Genomic DNA, 21,592 nt, shown 5'->3' on the forward strand with positions numbered 1-21,592 from the left:
TACACATGCACAATTATTTACACAGGCAGCATTACATATCCATCCATTGAATTACTGTGTAATGAAAGTAATGTATTTTCCCATTCTGTGTGTGTTTGCTTGTGTGTTGCAGTATCTTGGGGATGCATCTGTTCGGCTGTAAATTTGGTTTGCGACAAGATGGAGGAGACACCTTACCTGACAGGAAAAACTTTGACTCTCTGCTCTGGGCGACTGTCACTGTGTTTCAGGTTAGACAAACACACCGACATGCACTCTCTGTCTCTCTCTCTCTCTCTCTCTCTCTCTCTCTCTCTCTCTCTCTCTCTCTCTCTCTCACACACACAAATACAAACATACAGATGTCTATGTGTATGAGCACACAGATACATTGATGAAATATTTAATTTAGAGCAATTTCCGATAAATGTCATTTTCAAAATTAATTGGGATGAGATTCAAACAGCAGCTGCCGCTGTCGCCAGTAGTAGCGATGCCAGTATTCTCCATTATTTCATTTGCTCCAATTTGCAAGTGCTCACACTTGATTTTTTAACAAAATATAAACGATATCCCAGTGGGCAGGTAAGTTATGCTTCACAGGCAGAGTGGGAGGAAGAATAATGAAACAAACACTCCACAGGAGCTTATTTAACACTGATGAGCATCATTAATGTTCATCTGACAATCCACTTCTATTATTCTTATTATTATACTTACGACAGCTACAATGTAGGTTGCATCACTGGTCCGTTTTGTGGTTGACTGTGTATTTTTGTTATCCCCACATACGTTTGACTTCCACCACCTCTCTTTCCACATCTCCTCCCATCTGCAGATCCTCACCCAGGAGGACTGGAATGCGGTGCTCTATAACGGGATGGCCTCCACCTCGCCGTTGGCTGCCCTCTATTTTGTCGCCCTTATGACCTTTGGCAACTACGTCCTCTTCAACCTGCTTGTAGCCATTTTGGTTGAGGGCTTCCAAGCTGAAGTAAGGGCAAAGATGCTGTTTTATTTGAGCCACCTAGAGAATGAGGCAGAGAGAACGAGACTAATTGAGCTCTGTTGTGCTGATGATACCAAAGCTGCCTACAAGAGAATAATCTCCACCATCCTGCCTGTGTGGTTTCTCCCTCTGTCTCTTTATCTATCACTCTTTTTTCTTGTTCTTTCTCAGTTGTCCTCCCTTCCTCTATCTCCCTCTCTCTCTCTTTCTATCCCCTTGTCTGTCTTTCTCACTGACACACACACACACACACACACACACACACACACACACACACACACGCACACACACACACACGCATGCACACACGCACGCACGCATACACCCCTCTCCGGGGTAGGATGTGTTTGATATCGCCTGCCATTCACAGCTGGTGAGCTTTTGTTGTTTAGTTTTCATCTTTTATCTCCAGCATCAGAGAATACTTCCTCTCTCTCTCTCTCTCTCTCTCTCTCTCTCTCTCTCTCTCTCTCTCTCTCTCTCTCTCTTTTACACACACACACACACACACACACACACACACACACACACACACACACATTCATACAGAACACACACACACACACACACACACTCTCATACAGATACCCTTTGCCAAAGCCGTCTGCCTCCATCTTTCTGGCGTGATTTTTAATTAAATTCAGTAAAGCTTTATTGGCGTGACTACAGGAGATCGCAGCCAAAGCCATGCACATAACTCAACTAGAGAACACTGGAGATCCCCTTCATCCGTCTGCCTCCCTCCTCCCGCTCTTTGTCTTTGTCTTTCCCTCTCAACTTGCTCATATTTTCCACTTTTACAACAGTCAACAATCAAAAGTAAAGAAAAGGGAAGGTGATGATGACGAAGACGAGGATGATAGTGGGGATCCCAGTGATGTGTGTGTGTCTGTGTTTTTAGGGTGATGCCAACAGATCGGAGACAGATGACGAGAGACAATCGCTCTCTTTCGAGGATGAGGAGAAGTTGAGAGAGCTGTATGCTGCAGGTACAATCTCTCTAGATTAAGTTAGAACTGGAAACATACACATAACGACGATGACGAAACAATTTTGGTATCTTTATTTGAAAACTTCACAATGTGTATCCTTAAATTACAAAATGTAAACTGCACTACATGTCCTCAAATTTTCTCTGGGACCTTTGGGCCAAAACTGCGAAAATAAGTCCAGAGTATTAATAACCTGGAATTATCCTTTAACAAAAATGTTTGCATCTGTTTGTGTGTGTGCAGAGCTCAAGATCCAGGCCATGATGCTGAGCCCCAACGGTCTCCTGAACCCAAAAGCCTCCATGCCCCACCCTCCTCCTCCTCTGCCGGTCATCACACATACTGCAGCCACGCCCACCATAAACTGCAGCCAATCACGGCGGGCCAGTGGTGTTTCCATGGACATCCACAGCCTTGAGCAGAGGTCACCGGTGAGCCTTGGACACCTGCTTCTACTTCTACTATGCCCACATTAAATATCAGTAATAAAGTTGATTTACAGAAGCACTCAAACTGAAAATGATGTAATATATTCAAAAAGGAGATAAAGCCAGGTCGTGCTGTACTTTAAATATGATTAGGAAGACGAGTGTCTAAACTATAAAACTAGGGATTTGTGATTGTTTTGCACAAGTTAAAAAGCTACAATAACAACAGAGTTTTATAATCCAAATGAGAAAAAGTAACATCTTAAAGACTTCTATTAAAGGTACCTGATGAGTTTTGTTTGCTTACATTCAGTGTTTGTTAACAAAACCCATCGTGGGCATTGTTAAGACCTAACAAATGACTTGAATGCATTTCCTTTCTCATGAAAAACATTTGCAAAGCCAAACATCTTGCAACCAGCATTTTTCCGCCGGCCTGTTCTATTTACTCATGTCTCGGGTCTGTGTGTCAATATGTCTAATACCCGAGTGGATCCAAGCGGAGTTACTATCAGCTCTGATCATGTGGTGTGTCAGAATCATCACAGGAGAGAAATGTGGTTTTTGATGCCTGACAGAGAGTGTAACCTGTGCACTGCAGAGTAAAGCTCTTTTCGATCATTTCTGCCTGTTAATTGGTAGCACGCTGCTGTCAGTGATGGTGTTCTCTCCAGCTGTGGATGTTTGAGTGATTGGTGATGGGGATTTTCCACTGAAGTTTTTCTGGCCTTTTTGTTACATTTAACAAGTAACGTAGGTGCTTTTGACTGTCATCTCCTTTTTTGAATTCACACAGCACTGCACCTTTTTTCCCCCCGGTACAAGCACAGTGTTTTTGTTCTCTAAAAAGCTTTTATCATTCATCGCATTTTACTCCTCTGTCTCTCACACATTTAATGTCCTCGTCCCCCCTATTTATGTGCACAGTTTGCCACGTGGAGTAACGCTCCCTTGTCATTGATCCAGCTTTGACACAAATTAGGAGAGTTTGTTTTGATGCAACAAATCTCGCAAATCTCGCTAATACAAACACGGCACAAAATTAGATCACATAGAGGCTTGAATTGAGATCGTATTTCAATTAATCAGAAAGCCCATTGTGTTTGTTCTCATGTGCAGGCTGGTGTTTGCTCCAAAACTTCCACAGGGTACCTTTAATCTGTTAAGAATTAAATGTTATTTGTACTTAAATCAGTCAGAAATCCAAGCAGTTGTTCCTGTTGTTCGAAGTTGCCTTCACAGGCTCCGTGGGACAGCGGGCCGGAGAGCCGCCGCTCCAGCTGGACCAGCATCGGCCGAGCCCCGAGCCTCCACAGGAAGAGCCAGTCGGGAGAGATGGAGTCCCTGCTGTCCGACACACACACAAGCTCCAACTGCAGCAGCAGGGAGCAGTCTCTGGATCAGCCTGAGTACCTGCAGGTGCCCATGCTCCACTCGCCAGACTGCAATGGCACCACCTTTCACCCATCTAACGATGCTCCGCTGACCACACACTGCCACAGCGATCAGGATGAGGAAGAAATTGAGGAGGTGCAGCTCTCTGCATTTATGTTATTGTCTGTTTAAGTGGTTCATGATATAGGCATGAGGAAAAGGCATTTTCATGGTGTCCTCCTTCTGTCATTTCCAGTAATAAAAGAACTTGTTAAACAGTTCAAAAGGTGACGCTAATTATCTTGCGAAAGCATAAATTCCAACCTTGGTACACATTTAATTAGCTGAATTTCAATTACGAGCAGGGTGGGGGAAATATTGGGAACATGTTTGAAAATGAGTTTGGTCATATAATGAGCTTACATAATGAAAAAAGAAACTTACACCACCAAAAAAAGTCATTCTCATTTAATAGCATGCACATTTGTGTGTGTGTGTTCCTTCCAGAGTTTATGTAAGAAGCTGAAGAAGATTCTGAAGCCGTATGAGCCTCAGTGGTGCCTGGAGCATGAAGAGTGGTCTCTCTATCTGTTCGCTCCACACAACCGGTAAATACACACGCGCACGCGCACGCATGCATACACACACACACACACACACACACTTTCATACAGATACCCTTTGAGTAAGTTGAAGTGTGAAGGTTACAGCCAAGGCTTAGTAATACTATGTTCACTTTTATTAATTAAAGCTGGCCAGGTGAAAACAAACACCTTGTTGTTGTTGACAAATGCAGTGATGTGTGATCACCTCTCTGTTTCTCTTTTCAGGCTCAGGTTGTGGTGTCAGAAGGTCATAGGTCACAAGCTGTTTGATCATGTCATCCTCCTCTTCATCTTCCTTAATTGTATCACCATTGCACTGGAGAGACCTGACATACAGCCCAACAGCATGGTAGCGCACACACACACACACACACACACACACAGACAGTATATTCATGGGACATATTGCATTCCCTAGCGATTTAACCTAAATCTAATGGTTGTTATTTTGCACTGAAACTGTATTCCTTGTATTTCATTAATATTATTTCCTTCTTATTGCATCCATCTTTTTAAATGTTATTTTTGTATTCCTAATGTAAAGCACTGTGTCTGAAAGGTGGAATACAAATAAACATACCTGGCCTTAAACTGAATTTAATTCTAACCTTAAAGGCAGTGACACACCAACCCGATAATCGGCCTTCTGACGTTAGTCAGAGGAGCTGTCAGCCTTCATTTTGGCCGACCTGACTTGTTGCGTCGGAGGGCAGGCAGTCGGTCTCCCATTACCAATCTGATTGGTGGAGTGCTAACCCGGAAATGACGAGCAGGATGAGCGTGACTAAGCCTCTCAAAATCTGACGAAAATCTTTTAAACTGACCTTTGTCGATCTGAAATGAAGACAGATTCAGCAAATGTATGGCCTATTTCTCGCTTAAAATGTTTTCAGAAACATGTTTCGGTGAACTATCTTCGTAAAATATGAGATCATATTCTGAACGAGCCACCATTATGCCTGGTTGAAAAATCCGGGAGCAGCCAGACCCACGTGACGCATTCGTCCAATCAGCTGCCGGTTTTAATTTTTTGGACGACAATACAGATTAGCGCCGCCTGCTGTTATGGAGACGTATTACACGCTCAAGTCGGCGTCGCTTCGGTGTGTTCTGAGACACTTTTTGGACCTCGGGGAGCCGACTGATCAGTCTGACGGCCTTTTCTGCCAACAGTCGGCCATCGGGTTAGTGTGTTAGGGGCTTAACGCTAACATGCAGTCTAAACCTCAAACAGCCCTGCAAAAAAGTGAGGACCAGTCTCACTTAAAACTCAATATCAGTCCCCACAAAGATAGAAGTACAACACACACACACACACACACACACACACACACACACACACACACACACACACACACACACACACACACACACTCTCATACAGATACCCTTTGCCAAAGTCGTCTCCCTCCATCAGTTATGTCGTTTACAGAGTAGTTCACATGCTTGTTGCTGATGTAACAGCAATTTGGGAGTCTTTGTTTTCTGTTCTCACTCTGTTCTCAGTATGTTTTTATTATATTCCTAGTACAGTCGTAATGGATTTTTTTCCGGGCTCATTATGTAACACGTTGCAGTTAGAGTCCTGATTAAAAGCTACTGGGACACAAAACCCTTAAATTTATGAATATGTGTCTGCACACTCACACATATGTGTGTGTGTGTGTGTGTGTGTGTGTGTGTGTTTGTGACAGGAGCGGGTTTTCCTCAGTGTGTCCAATTACATCTTCACTGTGATCTTCGTGGGTGAAATGATGATCAAGGTAACCACAACAAGATGAGCACTTCACTCCAAAGTCATTTTCTCATCTTACTTATAAAAGGGCAATTTTCTTCCTGAGTGGGGATCAGAATTGCTTTCAGTCTCATTTTACACTTCATATTATTTTATTATTTCAGTAATTGTTCTGGATCTGTGTGCGTGTATGTGTTAAGGTGGTAGCTATGGGCCTGTACTTTGGAAATGGAGTGTACCTGCAAAGCAGTTGGAATATCTTAGACGGACTGCTGGTGTTTGTGTCAATGGTGGACATCCTGGTCTCCATCGCGTCAACAGGTGGTAATCGAATCTTAGGCATCCTCCGTGTGCTTCGTCTGCTTCGCACACTGCGACCACTCAGGTAGGAGTACTGTACTTTCTCTTTTTGTTAACTCCAATAATTACATCTGGTGTACTCATGTAGCATGTGTGTGTGTGTGTGTGTGTGTGTGTGTGTGTGTGTGTGTGTGTGATACACAGGGTGATAAGTCGGGCTCCTGGTCTGAAACTGGTGGTGGAGACTCTGATCACATCTCTCAGGCCCATTGGGAATATTGTCCTCATCTGCTGTGCTTTTTTCATCGTGTTTGGAATTCTGGGAGTCCAGGTAAACGTTTATACTGTATATTCCCTATTCATCCCCTCTTGGTTGAAGTTGACCCTTATTATATATTTTTTCTTTTTTTTCTTTTTCTTTGCACTGAAAAATACTTTTTATTTTTTTTACCTGGTTTTATGTGCCCAAACATCCAAAGCTTATTGTCTTTCCTGCTGCAAGAACACACTGATCACCGTGGTTTAAAATTAACGAGGCACATCTCAGCATCAGAAAATGCTTCAGGTAATAAAAAGTGGAGAGGGAAATTGGGAGGAAATGCAAATGAGCTGCTGATTATGCACCAGAGTCCCTGGAAGTAATTAAAAACACAACTACAGAGGGATTCTGGGAGGGATTCTGCTGCTGTTTTTTTAAAATTAGATTTTCACCTGAATTTCTGTATTATTAATGTTATTATAATTAATGAATTGATTTAGTTATTTATTCATTTTAGACAGTTTGATCAGTTTTTTAATATTCAAAACAAATAAAAACGTACCCAGTTGTACAGGATATAAAAGGATGTATTGATAAGATTATCACGTTGTAAAAACAGGGACCCTCCATGGGGTCCCAAATAACTTAAGGTGTGAGAAAGAAAAAAATACATAATTTTATTACTACCTTTGACTAGTAATTGCTTTTTGTTTCTTGTGAAATACTGCATAGTTTCATCTCTTTAGCTTCGAAATCCTTCAAAGATCCTTCAAAGGAAAAAAGCAGAGGGAAAAATGCTCTTTGGTTGAACTGCTTGTAACTCACATCCACATCACTTCATTTTATGGGGTCACAAGCCAAAAAGGTTTTAAAAATATTCTTTTCAATGGTATTTTGATACTTAAAGCCGTTCAATGTAAGGGCCTTCTGTAAGCTCTACTTTACAGTTTTTGCTAGTTTCCATTTTTGCAAATATTCCTGCAAATATTCAAATGAATGCTTGCACAGGAAATGATGCTTGAGGAATGCTGAAGCTGATATTAACATAGGCATATATCGCTCAAACACACACTTCCACTGAATTATCTCGTGATGAGAACACTTCTTGCTGGAGTGTGTAATGACTGTGAATCAGACCGGACCAGATGGTACTTTGATATCTTAGCTGCAACATACAGTACAGTAGGACTGTAGGCGCTCACTGAGTAATTTACTGTACAGTAATACATCAACCTTATCTCACTCTGTAAAGCTTTGTTTACATTACCTGGAGATTACAGTGTTCTTGTATGTGTTTATCTGTGTGCACACATCTGTCTGTGAATGCAGCTGTTTAAAGGGAAGTTCTACCACTGTGACGGGCTCGATGTGAGTAACATCACCAATAAAACCCAGTGTCTGGAAGCAGGATACCGCTGGGTTCGACGGAAATACAACTTTGACAACCTGGGACAGGTTTGTCACACACACGTACACACACTGACACCTGGTCTTACAAACGGAGTGACAGCATGCCACTGATTTATATGCGTCTCACTCTTCCAGGCCCTGATGTCACTGTTTGTGCTGTCATGTAAAGACGGCTGGGTCAGCATCATGTATGACGGCCTGGATGCTGTCGCAGTGGACCAGCAGGTGAACACACACAGACACACACACACACACACACACACACACACACACAGAAACACGCATGCACGCGCGCGCACACACACACACACACACACACACACACACACACACACACACACACACACACACACACACACACACACACACATACATTACGACATACAAAGAGACTGGTTGTGGGAAGTAAAAAAATGTATATCAGGAAGACATAGGAACCATTCAGCTAGTGTATATTGTACATCACTGTGTTTTGACATCTGTTTTGTTTTGTGTCAGTCTCAGGAACCATTTCATCTTGTTTGTTTCAAGCAAAAAGGGGAAATAGTTCAGGAGGGAAGGAAGGTGTAAGAAAAGAAAAAAGGCAGATGGATGAATAGATGTGAGTTGACAGTGCTAGCAGTTTCAGTGCTGACTCAGGATTTACATTGTCTTCTTGTTTATGCTCTCTCCTTCCACTTCTTTCCACCACTCCACCTTCTTCCTCTCCACCACTCCTCCCCCTTTTTCATCACTCTTCTCTTTTTGGCTTTTTGTCCCCATGCTACCTGTCCTCCTCCTCCCTTCTTCCATTTTCTCTATCTGTTTCTCTGCAGCCAATAAGAAACAACAACCCTTGGATGCTGCTGTTTTTCATCTCGTTCCTCCTCATCGTCAGCTTCTTTGTGCTCAACATGTTTGTGGGCGTGGTTGTGGAAAACTTTCACAAGTGTCGCCAGCAGCAGGAGGAAGAGGAGGCGCGTGTGAGGGAGGAGAAACGACAGAAACGGTTGGAGAAGAGGAGGAGAAGTAAGACAATGGGAGGGGAAAGGGAGTACAGGAAATGAGAGACATACAGTATGGCCAACAGTATGTGGACCCCTAAACACTTCCCCCTATATGTAATCGTTATATATGTTGTTCCAAAACCATTGGCATTAATATGCTGCTACAACTGCCTCAAATCTTCTAGGAAGGCTTCCCACAAGATTTAGGTATTTGCTTCCATTCATGCACAGGAGCATTACTTACAGTGTCCAATTAATTCATGATCCTTTGCCATTGTAACTGGTGTGCCAATGTCCGCTGGACCTAAGATGGCTAGTTGTGTATAGTATTTAAAACACAAAATTAAAGTTCAGCCACAAACTCTCTGTAACCACATTGATCACGAATCAGTTGCGAAATCATTATGCTTGTAAAACACAAAAACATATAAGTCAAACTGCTTGAAACTATATTGGAAAGGCTGCTAAAGAACGGACAAATTAAGACTCTCCTGTCAAATGCTTCCAATGGACATTTGAAACGTGATAGAGCCCTGGTGCAAACAGAATGCGAAGTGAAGCTTCATCCAGTAGACATCCAGGATTACTGAGATCTGACACTGATGTTGGGCGATATGGCAGTGCAGTTAGCGTTCCAGTTCATCCCAAATTTGGTGGGCTCTGTGCAGTGCAGGCCAGTCTAGTTCTACCACACCAACCTGGAAAACCATTCATTTATGGACCTCTAGGATTAGTAAGGTCTTAGTGAAGTGAGGCTTGCTTTATGTACCAGGATATTGTCACATTCAAAAAGGAAAGGCACTTCCCCAAACTGTCAGAGGTGGAAAGTAATGAAATACATTTACTCATGTCACTGTATTGAGTAGTTTTGTTGTGTATTTTGTATTTTTCAAGTAGTTTTTAAAATCGGTAATTTAAAATGTACTTGATTACGTTTTGAGTGAAGTAGTGTATTTCGCTACATTACAAATCCCATCCGTTACTGAGTAAAAAAAAAAAACTTAGACTAACGAAAACCCAAAGGAAGAAAAAAAAATGGTGCCCGAAACCACTACAGTGACGAATGATCAGCATCTAGGCTGCCTACCAGGCGCCAAGTCTTTCTGTAGGAGATTGAGAACGAGATGGAGGTGGATCAGGCGAGCGATGACGGTTCAGAGACTATTTCAGTAGAAAATGCTAGCTGAAACATCGAATTCTGCTGCCCAAAACGACAAAAATCCTTGGCCACGTTTGAAAGACTGTTTTTCATTTGAATTCAAGAGGGCCAATAATATCATCATGCAATGACAGATGTGCCTGCCAAAGGTAACTGAAATGGCAGCATTCAATAACTCCACATCTAATCTGCGGAAGCACGTTTTGGTAAGTATTTGTGCATTGGTACTTGAAACAAAGTTTTCATGACTACTAGCAAATAGCCAATTAGCAAAACAACAAAGTTGGAAGCACACTATTGTCTAAACTGTCTTTGAAAGAAAATGTAATTTCCCCTTGCAGGATTTTTAAAATATACATTATTCCCCAACAGGGAACCAACTGTTTGAACTAAGGGGCCTAGCACAAACCAGGAATACATCGCTAGACCAAATGAGACAGGGGCGTCCACATACTTCTCGCCAATTGTCATAGCTGTAACATTACACATACATACAATAAACCTTTACTGCATACATACTGTATGAGTACATGCATAATTTCTGCCCATATTATGTTCAGATAAACACTTCTACTGCACACACTTTCTCCCTCTACCTCATTTCTGTCTATCTCCATCCTTTTCTCTCTGCAGTGTAATCTCTAGTAGTGCTTTCCTCTTAGTCAGTTAACTGTCTGGCAGCAGACAGCAATGGTTTCTGCCCAAAGACACCTTGAGGTGTCATGCAATGTGTGTGTGTGCGTGATGGATAGGGTTGAATTCCTGAGGTGGCACTTTTTAGTCTGTACACACACACGTGCACACTTACACACACAGCAGTTCGCCACTTGGCACCCACTTCATCAGTGACTTCATAGCCCATATTATATTTTTCTTTCAGAAGCATTTTAATGACCGTATGTGTGTGTGTGTGTGTGTGTGTGTGTGTGTGTGTGTGTGTGTGTGTGTGTGTGTGTGTGTGTGTGTGTGTGTGTCAAACGCAGGGGCCCAGGAGAAGCCATATTACGCTGAGTACTCCCCATTGCGTCGATCCATCCACACCTTTTGCACCAGCCACTACCTGGATCTCTTCATCACCATCATCATCTTCACAAACCTCCTCACCATGAGCATGGAGCACTACAAACAGCCTCGGGTAACCATGGCAACACCTTCTACCACCTGTCCTAGAACCATAGTAATGAAGCTGTGGTACAGTACAGCTACAGTGTTGTTTTTTTAAAGTGTCTGTCTTTGTGGCCCGCAGTACTTCGAGGAAATACTGAAGTACTGCAATTACGTCTTCACGGTGGTTTTTGTCATTGAAGCCATTCTTAAACTGATCGCCTTTGGCCTGCGCCGCTTTTTCAAAGAGAGGTATCAAGCTCCCACATCAATACAAAGACACTCACAAACATACAGCTTCCTCCTTAGAGAAACTGAAATTGTGTGTGTGTGTGTGTGTGTGTGTGTGTGTGTGTGTGTGTGTGTGTGTGTGTGTGTCGGTGTGTGTGTGTGTGTGTGTGTGTGTGTGTGTGTGTGTGTGTGTGTGTGTGTGTGTGTCAAGATGGAACCAGTTGGACCTGGCCATTGTGTTGTTGTCCATCATGGGAATCACACTGGAGGAAATAGAGATGAATGCTTCCCTCCCCATCAACCCCACCATCATACGCATCATGCGAGTCCTAAGAATAACAAGAGGTACACACACACACACACACACACACACACACACACACACACACACACACACACACACACACACAGTGACACAAACACAAAAAGATACACACACAAACACGATGATATGTGGCTGATGAGAGCTGACACATTACAATGTTTCAGTGTTGAAGCTGTTGAAGATGGCGACAGGAATGAGAGCTCTGTTGGACACAGTGATGCAAGCTCTGCCTCAGGTAAGAGGCAGCACTGATGCTGTGAAATATCTCTCTATGAAATAGCTGTCTCTTTAACTGCGAGCCTGGTTTCCAGATCTGAACAATTGCAGACAGCTTGTTTTATTCAGCGATTCATCGGGGCTGGCACTGACTACCCCACTACATGATTTACTAAGATTCCACCAACACACTGTTCAGTGACACCAAATAACCACCAAACAAGCATAATGACATCCTTATGTTTAGCTAAAGGCTAATGGCTGATCCTTAAATGTGTCAGTGTGGCTGATAAATCACCAGTTCAATCATAACTTTATGGCACATAACTTCACAGCTGCTTTGGTGCTATTGTTTTGCTGCTGGGTGTCTGTGAGGAGATAAATATGAACCAGAAAGTCCAGTCTGAAAGCTTATCATCACAAAGACACCATACAGTAATTTATACGCCTTTGAGGCAGGACTGTAAAACTCTGTCAAGTTGTCACATCAGCAGTATTTCTGCGAAGTAAAGAGTAAAATTAGCTAAATATTTCACCAGGTAGGGATAATGCAACATACTGTATCTGATTGGCCAAAGTAGAGCATTTCCGGATGACATTGCTCTGCGTTGCGGCAAAAGTGATTTATGAGGCCTGATTTATTTAATTTTTTTTGTACGATGGCACCTGTCTTATTCAGGATGCAGTTTTTTTTGACGCAGTGCTATTGTTGGTCTAAACGAGACATTCACAAGCAAGGAGTAATCCATTAACTGAGATGCACATGTAACTGTCAGCTTGGCTCCAGGGATGGCAATGTTGGTCCACACTGAAATATCTCAACTATTGGATGGATTATCATGACATTTTGTGCAGATATTCACGACCCCCAGAGGATGAAGCCTAGTCACTATAGTGACCCCCTGACTTTTCCCCTAGCGCCACCATGAGGTTAGATATTTGTCCACAACTATTGGTTGGATTGCCATGGAATTTCCTAAACACATCCTTGACCTCCTCAGGATGAATTGTAATAACTTCTGTGATCCCCTGACTTTTTCATCTAGCACCATCATTAGGTAAAAAAATTAATTTTACCAACACTTTGGTTTATGACCAAAAACTAATCACCTTCTCATCAGCCTCCGCTGTACTTTGTGTTTAGTGCTAATAATCAAATTTTAGCATGCTAATGAGCCACACTAAGATGGTGAACATAGCAAGTGAGCATGTTAGCTTAGTGACATACCTACAGCCGCTAGTGTGACTCTGAGACTGAAATGTGTGAAAAGTAATTGGTGAGAATGGTGATAAAGGATGGTGCGCTTTGGTGTGGGGTAAGGCTTCAGGAAGGATCTACCACAGCTCCTGGGCTCAGTGGACCCCCAGGGGACCCTGCCAGAAATCAGAGAGTAAGGAGGAAGGGGAAGAGAAGGTGGGCCACAATAAATGAAAACAGGTAGGGCAAGTAGACACTTGTAAACTGTTTGTGATCCTGCTCTGAAATACAGCTAAATTATATCCATTTTAATTTTTCCTTTCAAATTTCAAATCACAGCACACAGGGTTCACATTATCACTCTTAGATCCAATGTCCATCTACCATTATTCTTCACTGCCTTCCCACTCACAAATAATGCCAGTTGTCTTTGAAGTGACAGATCACGGCTGGGGATTGAACCCAGGTGCAGTGGTGTCCGAGTGCACTTCATCAAACGGTTTATCCGTCATTTAATCAGACATCTCCACACCTCCCACTATGGGGGAAGACAAGCCAAGTCCCTGTTAATTGCTTTGTAATTAGAATAAACAGGTGAGTTTGTGGTTCATGAGGACTGGATCCAGGCTATGAAAGTGCACCTCTGTTTCTTAAACTGAAATCTGAGGTATGATTCAGCTCCAGGTATCATGATGGCTCCTAATATGTTTTTTTTTAAGATGTCGTAAACATCAATGCAATAAAGCTTAGCAGTCTCGGTCTATGGCTTCTTTCTATCTGTTTGCATGTTTTCGTCTCTCTCGATGTACTGTACATGTCTTTTTTCTGTGTATCATACACTGTATATATCTGTGTGTGTGCGTGTAATATGTCTGTCTAGGTGGGGAATCTGGGTCTGCTCTTCATGTTGCTGTTCTTCATCTATGCAGCTCTGGGAGTTGAGCTCTTTGGAAAACTGGGTTAGTGTGTATGTGCGTGTACGTGCATGCATGTGTGCATGTGCGAGCACGTGAGTGTGTGCATGCATAAAAATCAATGTGGACGCACAGATGTATGTGTGTGTGAGAGTGTGTGCCTCAGCTGACTCTGGTGATATTTCTGTGGATTACGTAACATGCATACATTTTTTTGTTACATACATTAATTATGTCAATTTAGATTCAGTGTTAATAATGTGTGATCTACACACAATTCTTTTTCTTCTCTCCCCTCGCCTTCCTCTCTCACACTTACTGCCTCTAATACTCCTTTCCTCTTTTCATCCTCTTTCAGAGTGTTCAGATGAGAACCCATGTGAGGGTCTTAGTCGCCATGCTACCTTTGACAACTTCGGCATGGCTTTCCTCACACTCTTCAGGGTGTCGACCGGGGACAACTGGAATGGGATTATGAAGGTTATTTCTCTTCCTCTCCTCTGCTGTGTGGGAGTAGTGTTTAAGGAGATGAATAGACAAGAAAGTCCATGTTTGTGTCTGTGCATATGTGTGTGTGTCTCAAAGCTCCGGTTATGAGACAGGCGTTGCATTAAGCAGACAGAAGATCACAGTTTTTATGACAGACTAAGAGCTGCTGACGTTAGAGGGTTAGGAGAGTGTATTATTCTTCTGTGACGGGCTTAAGGTCTGTTCACACTCAGATCCACATCTCCCCCTGTTGGAGAAGAGAAGAAATACAACATAGTGCAATAATATATGCATTAATTTATCTGATTATCAACCAAAATCCCTTTATCTATCATCAGTTTTCTCCATTGCTTAATAATCTATCTATCCTCTTCTCTCACCCAGGACACATTGCGAGAGTGTCTCCCACAGGAACGCCACTGCCTCACCTACCTGCCCCTGATCTCTCCTGTTTATTTCGTCACCTTCGTCCTGACGGCTCAGTTTGTGCTGGTCAACGTGGTTGTAGCTGTTCTGATGAAGCACCTGGAGGACAGCAACAAGGAGGCACAGCTGGAGGAGATGGAGGAGAGGATGGAGAGGGAAGAAACAAGGGAGAGGGAGGAGGCCAGCCGACGTCTCAGTACCGCGTCTGTGGGCGGAGACTTGGTGCCAAATGTGGACACACCTGCCCAGGTAACGGAAAGAGAGTGTGTTTCTTATTTGTGCATGTGTGGAGGGGAAGGGGGTTGAGGTGACAATAACGAGGACAGCGGTGATGATCTTATGTGGCAGGTGCAGGTTGAGGATGAGGATTGTTCCCATGGCAACCTGCTGAGCATAGGACGCATGCTGTCTCTACCCAGCGACAGCCATGTTCAGCCACTCAGATGTTCCCCTTATCCTCCTATTTGCCATGAGGCGTACTCCAGCTACAGCTACTCAGGTAATTTGGTTGTTTATAGCCAATTAAATTAGGAAACACTTCTCACTGTGCTATAACCACTAACTGATTGCTGTAAAGGTAATTGTCTCCACAAATAGCATAGAAGGCAGTGGAGATGTGACGCAGTGGAGAGGCACTGTTATCATAGACCTTAAAGAGAGAGCTTACTGCAGATTCATGAAATCTAAAAAAGTGTAACACTGAGTTTCGAGTTTTATTTATGTGCACAATGACAAAAAATAACAATAGAAAGTGATGTACAGAGAGAGGGCTTAACCATGACCTCTACATAGACTATATAAAACAGTATTCACAACCACAAATATATACTCTTTGTAGTTTATGACATAAAAAACAAAATTAAATTCTAAAACATAGACTGCTGTCTTAAACATCTTGTTAAGGACTATAATTTTAAACAGAACATCCCATGAAAATACCCAAAACCAACAATGTGTAAATCTCTCCCCAAATATCTCTCCCATCTTTCCTACCTTGTCTATGTCACTCACAATAAACTACAGTGTTTATGTTCCTCCTGGTAATGAAGCAACGAGTCACTCAGTGCAACAGTGTGGCTCATTGATTGGCATGCATGGAGCTGCATGGCACAGAGGAATAATCTATATCAGCCTATAACAACACAATAATACAATACTTGCAAAAAGGAACAGTTAATTGTTGGTTAAGAGAAAAAGAGTTCCCTGAGATAGGACCCATATATGTTATAGACAATTGACCTCTGATAATCAAATGAAAACTGTCTGGTTCAGTTAGAGTGAATCTGTGTTAATTAGTTTGAAAATAAGATATCAAATGATCCGGTAACTTTTCCTCTTGTATGGTATGTTGAATATAAAGTGTTTTTACCAGCACTTAAAGCTACATTGTATAAGAATTTCTCCCATCTAGCGGTGAAATTGTATATGACAACCAACTGAATTACTTTCTAGCCCTTCCTCCTACAGTGGCTGAACCCGAAATTAGCTCTCTCCATCATTTACACGCAGCCGTTCTAGCCACTCCAATATTAACTTTGGTCTTGTTGCTTTGCCTGTCGCTTTGTCGTTTTAATTCTCTTTTTCGCTTCTCTGGCGAGTAATCTCCTGGCATTCGTCACTGTCAGGGACCCAGCAGTTAGGCAAGAGGAGTCACAAGAGGATTTCAAAAAAGGGGTTTTTTATTTTACCCACAAAATCATTACAACAAAATAAAGATAAAGTTTGGGCCCTTAAAAGAGGTCAAACAAACAAACCGAACTTAAGCTCTGAACATAACAAACTCAAAAATACAACTGACCTCCTATAAGAGAAACAAAAGGGACTTATATACTGGCTGATCAAACCAGGTTTGACACCCAGGGAAAGACTAACAATAACACTAATACATAAACTACAAATAACAAAAAAAACAACTAAACACTTATTCCAAAAGAAATATAATCTTAATTAACATTAACCGAATAAATGTACTAGATACAACACAAATCAAAACTCAAATATCTTGGGAAAAAATAAAGCTACACCCCCCCCAGACATAAGTAGTGGTAGAGTCCAATTTGGCCACCACCCCTTTAAAGCTGCTGTTGTTCCAGACGCCACCCCTTTGTCCCAGCAGCCTGCATGCCTCACTCCAGGGTGTGGAATCCGCAACACTGGTAAGCTCAAAAGAAAACCGTTATAGCAAAAAGACAATCCAAAACTAATAAAGTATATATGTAAACCAAATCCAGTGTCTTGTACATTATTTAAACTAAATAACTGTTTACAACAAAATATATAATGTGTCTGAAAATATATAGAAACCAATCTTAAGGAAAACAGCATGAACTAAGATAAATGTTAGTGTATGAAGTTACCGCCTTTAAGATGGCTGTGTGGCCACAGCTGTGGCCATCACACACCCCCCTCCTTCAGAGCTGCCGCTGGGCCAGCGAGAGAGATAGTCTGCAGTGGTGTTGGACTTGCCAGGGATGTACTGGACTGTAAACCGGAACGGCTGCATGGCAAGGTACCACCTGGTGATCCGCCCGTTGGTATATTTCATCCTCTCCAACCACTGCAGTGCCTTATGGTCAGACTCCAAGATAAACTCTCGGCCCATCAGGTAATACTTGAAGGAGTCAAGGGCCCATTTGACTGCCAAGGCCTCCTTTTCCACCGTTGAATAACGGACCTCTCTGGGGAGCAGTTTCCGACTGATATATGCCACAGGATGTCGTTCCTCCTTGGGTCCCTGGAGAAGCACAGCTCCCACACCCCTCTCAGAGGCATCAGTCTGTAACATGAACTGTTCCTCAAAGTTGGGATTATGTAAAACAGGGTTCTTACTCAGAGCTTTTTGAATGTCCTTGAAGGCTGCCCCTGCCTCCTCCGTCCACTGGACCTGGTTAGGACATCTTGAGCCCGTCCTATCTGTTAGTAGAGCAGCCCTGGCTGAAAAGTTGGGGATGAACCGATGGTAGAAGCCAGCCATCCCCAGGAAAGATCTTAGCTGCTTCCTGGTCTGTGGGAGAGGACATGACTCAATTGCATGGACCTTTTGAACCTGAGGTTTAATTAACCCGCCTCCTATGGTGAAACCCAGGTACTCTGTTTCCTTCTTAGCCAGAACACATTTGGCTGGGTTGATTGTTAAACCGGCAGAATGTAGGCGGTCCATGACCGCTTTGAGATGCTCCACATGTTTCTCCCATGTTGTACTGTAGATGACAATATCATCAAGGTATGCACAAGCAAACTCAGACAATCCATAGAGTACTTGGTCCATTAATCTTTGAAACGTTGCCGGAGCCCCATGCAACCCAAATGGTAACACCGTAAACTGAAAAAGCCCCCAGGGAGTTCGGAAGGCAGTCAGTTCCTGAGACTGCTGGGTTAGGGGGACTTGCCAGTAACCCTTACAGAGGTCAATGGTGGTTAGAAACTCTGCTTTTCCAAGGCGGTCAATGAGATCATCAATTCGTGGGGTGGGATAAGAGTCAAACTTTGAAATTGAGTTTAGATACCTGAAGTCGATACAAAACCTTATTGTCCCATCTTTCTTCGGAACCAGCACCACAGGATTACACCACTCACTCCTAGACGGCTGGATTATCCCCAAAGAAAGCATGAGGTCAACTTCCTTCTTCAGAGACACAAGGAGGCGCTCTGGTATCCTGTAACTCATACGTCTCACAGTTGCATCTGGTTTTAATACAATGTCATGTTCAATCAGGTTTGTGCGCCCTGGATATTCTTGAAATATTTCTGGGTGAAGTAGAGCTTGTACCTGAGATTGTTGATCCTTGGACAGATGGCTTACATCCAGCTCTGCTGACACTGGCAATGGCAGATACTGGTCATCCGCCTCCTCCTCTTCCTTTACAGCCTGAATCAGGAACACCTCAGCTCTCGAGACCCACTCCTTGAGGAGGTTCACATGAAGCACCCAGCTAGAACGCTGATGTCCTGGAGTGGAGACTTGATAGGTGGTGGGCCCCAACAACTTCTGCACCTTAAAAGGCCCCTGCCATTTTGCAAGGAGCTTACTGTCACTGGTAGGCAGCATAACCAAAACTTTCTGGCCTGGTTGAAAGCCTCTCTGTCGAGCTGACTTGTCATACCAAGTCTTTTGGTGCTTTTGGGCCTGCATCATGTGTATTTGGGCCAATTCTCCCATTCGCTGCAGTTTCTCTCTCATCTGTACAACGTAGGAGATTACATTAATGGTCCCTTCTCTCCCCTGATCTCCTCCCCAGGTGTCCCTCAATAAGGCTAGGGGACCCCTCACCTCATGACCATACAGTAGTTCAAAAGGGGAAAAACCTGTGGAAGCCTGGGGTACCTCCCTGTATGCAAAGAGGAGGTAGGGAAGCCATTGATCCCAGTCAGATCCAGTCTCATTCACAAACTTACGGAGCATTTGCTTGAGGGTCTGATTGAACCGCTCCGTCAGCCCATCTGTTTGCGGGTGGTAGGGAGTGGTGCGTACCCTCTTTATGCCAAGAAGTTGGTAAACCTGTTTCAAAAGCTTAGACATGAAATTAGTACCTTGGTCTGTTAAGATTTCACAAGGGAAACCAACTCTTGAGAAAAATTGCACCAAGGAAAAAGCCACAGTTTTTGCTTTAACTGATTTCAATGGGAAGACTTCTGGATATTTGGTTGCATAGTCTGTTACTACCAACATGAAACGGTTTCCTGTTTTGCTTTTCTCCACTGGACCAACAATGTCCATCCCAAGGCGTTCAAAGGGGATACTTATAACTGGGAGAGGTTGAAGTGGAGCTTTGGAGGGACTTTTCATTGATGTCTTTTGGCACTGAGAGCAGCTTCTACAGAACTGGGCAATGTCAGATTGCAAACCTGGCCAATAGAAATGGCGCTTGATACGAGCTGTGGTCTTGTGTTTCCCTAAGTGGCCAGCCCAGGGAATTGAGTGGCCCAAGGTAAGTACTATTTCTCGGGCTGCCTGTGGGACCACTAGCTGCTTCACCTGGCCATTCTGATGATAAAGAACCCCGTTTTGTAGGACATACTCCTTTCCCCTGTCATTAGAGTTAATCTGCTTCCTTTCTCGTGCTCTCTGCAAAAGGGTAGACAAAGTTGGATCATTTTCCTGCATTTGCATTATATCAGTAGGTATTTGAAAACCCAGGGGCATATCTGGCGTAGTCTCGGCTGGTGGTTGTATGGCCGTGCCCCGAAATTTGTCTTGCCCTCTCTGACTGCGGGTCTTATGAGCCTTCCTGGGACATGACTCAAACTCCGCATCATAGAAGGGCAAGGCACTGAGAGCTATGGAATCTGCATCCACCTGCTTAGCTTGTGCTCTAGTGACAACATTACAACTTTGAACTGGCTTTATCAAGTCATAGAGCACAGGCAGGTCTTCACCCAAAACTACAGGGAAAGGTAAGTGATCCGCAACTCCCACATTTAACAGATAAGCCTGTCCTTCTATCTCCAGATAAATATCAGCGGTGGGGTAAGACTTCTCATCACCATGTACACAGCAAATAGGAACCGTCTCCAAGGTGCAGATAGCATTAGCTGGTACATACTTTCTCTGTACAAGGGTCTGAGTGCTGCCAGTGTCAATCAGGGCTCTGAGGTTTACCCCATTGATTTTAACACCAACCATTTTCCTGATATAGTTACTTTTGGGTTCAGGGTTAACACTCTGGCGTGGAACAAAACACATCTGGGTCAGCTTGACTGGATTCTTTGGGCACATCGGTTTAATATGACCTTCCTGTCCACAAAAGTAACAAATTGGTGTTCGGTTAGGAGCTCTTTGTGGTGCATATTGGTTCTCCCTCATGGAAGGCTTACCCGCTCCTGACGCCGACCTCTGTTGGTGCTGAGGGGGTATGGGCCTGTGGCAGTCCTTGCCACCCATACTACTCCATGGCTGGCCTTTTTCCCGGGCAGCCACAAACACATCCGCAAGAGTGGCAGCTTCAGCAGCAGATTTCGGCCCATGCTCCTTTACCCAAACCTGAAGCTCAGGGGACAGCATTCTCAAGTATTGTTCCATGATCAGAACTTCACTAATTTCATGAAGTGTTTTACCTTGCGGTTGTATCCATTTGACATACAGCTCTTTCAGCCTCCCATACAGCTCCTGGGGGCTCTCCTCAGGTTCCACATGGAGGGATCTGAACCTCTGCCTGTAGGTCTCAGGGTTAATATCATACTTTTTTAGAATCGCTGATTTCACTTTATCATATTCATGAGCATCATCCATATCCATATGCACATAGGCTCCTCTGGCCTTACCAGTCAGCAGTGGAAGGAGGCGAAAAACCCAGTCCACTTTTGGCCACCGACATGTTACTGCAATTCTCTCAAAGGTAATTAGGAAATGTTCAACATCATCATTTTCTGTTAATTTTTCAAGTCTAGGCTCATAAAGAGATCGAGACTGACCTGCTGAAGACATAGTAGGGTGGACCGACTCTGTAGAGGGTG

The 21,592-nt window shown here is 43.3% G+C and overlaps 1 protein-coding gene across 1 annotated transcript in view; it reads left to right on the forward strand.

The window, feature by feature from the left end:
* Positions 1–21,592, forward strand: part of LOC116057223 (voltage-dependent T-type calcium channel subunit alpha-1H-like) — a 55,884-nt gene that overhangs the window by 27,550 nt on the left and 6,742 nt on the right. Inside the window, exons 13-33 of the mRNA XM_031309616.2 lie at positions 113–230; positions 818–973; positions 1,890–1,977; positions 2,224–2,411; positions 3,639–3,938; positions 4,290–4,390; positions 4,613–4,736; positions 6,082–6,150; positions 6,323–6,507; positions 6,627–6,753; positions 8,011–8,136; positions 8,227–8,316; positions 8,907–9,099; positions 11,220–11,371; positions 11,483–11,592; positions 11,783–11,916; positions 12,061–12,131; positions 14,191–14,269; positions 14,583–14,704; positions 15,098–15,388; positions 15,488–15,638. Coding sequence (XP_031165476.1) covers positions 113–230; positions 818–973; positions 1,890–1,977; positions 2,224–2,411; positions 3,639–3,938; positions 4,290–4,390; positions 4,613–4,736; positions 6,082–6,150; positions 6,323–6,507; positions 6,627–6,753; positions 8,011–8,136; positions 8,227–8,316; positions 8,907–9,099; positions 11,220–11,371; positions 11,483–11,592; positions 11,783–11,916; positions 12,061–12,131; positions 14,191–14,269; positions 14,583–14,704; positions 15,098–15,388; positions 15,488–15,638 — 2,975 coding nt within the window. The remainder of the gene's footprint in view (positions 1–112; positions 231–817; positions 974–1,889; positions 1,978–2,223; positions 2,412–3,638; positions 3,939–4,289; positions 4,391–4,612; positions 4,737–6,081; positions 6,151–6,322; positions 6,508–6,626; positions 6,754–8,010; positions 8,137–8,226; positions 8,317–8,906; positions 9,100–11,219; positions 11,372–11,482; positions 11,593–11,782; positions 11,917–12,060; positions 12,132–14,190; positions 14,270–14,582; positions 14,705–15,097; positions 15,389–15,487; positions 15,639–21,592) is intronic.

This window comes from Sander lucioperca, chromosome 4 (assembly GCF_008315115.2).
Source record: "Sander lucioperca isolate FBNREF2018 chromosome 4, SLUC_FBN_1.2, whole genome shotgun sequence".
NCBI classification, from domain to species: domain Eukaryota; kingdom Metazoa; phylum Chordata; class Actinopteri; order Perciformes; family Percidae; genus Sander; species Sander lucioperca.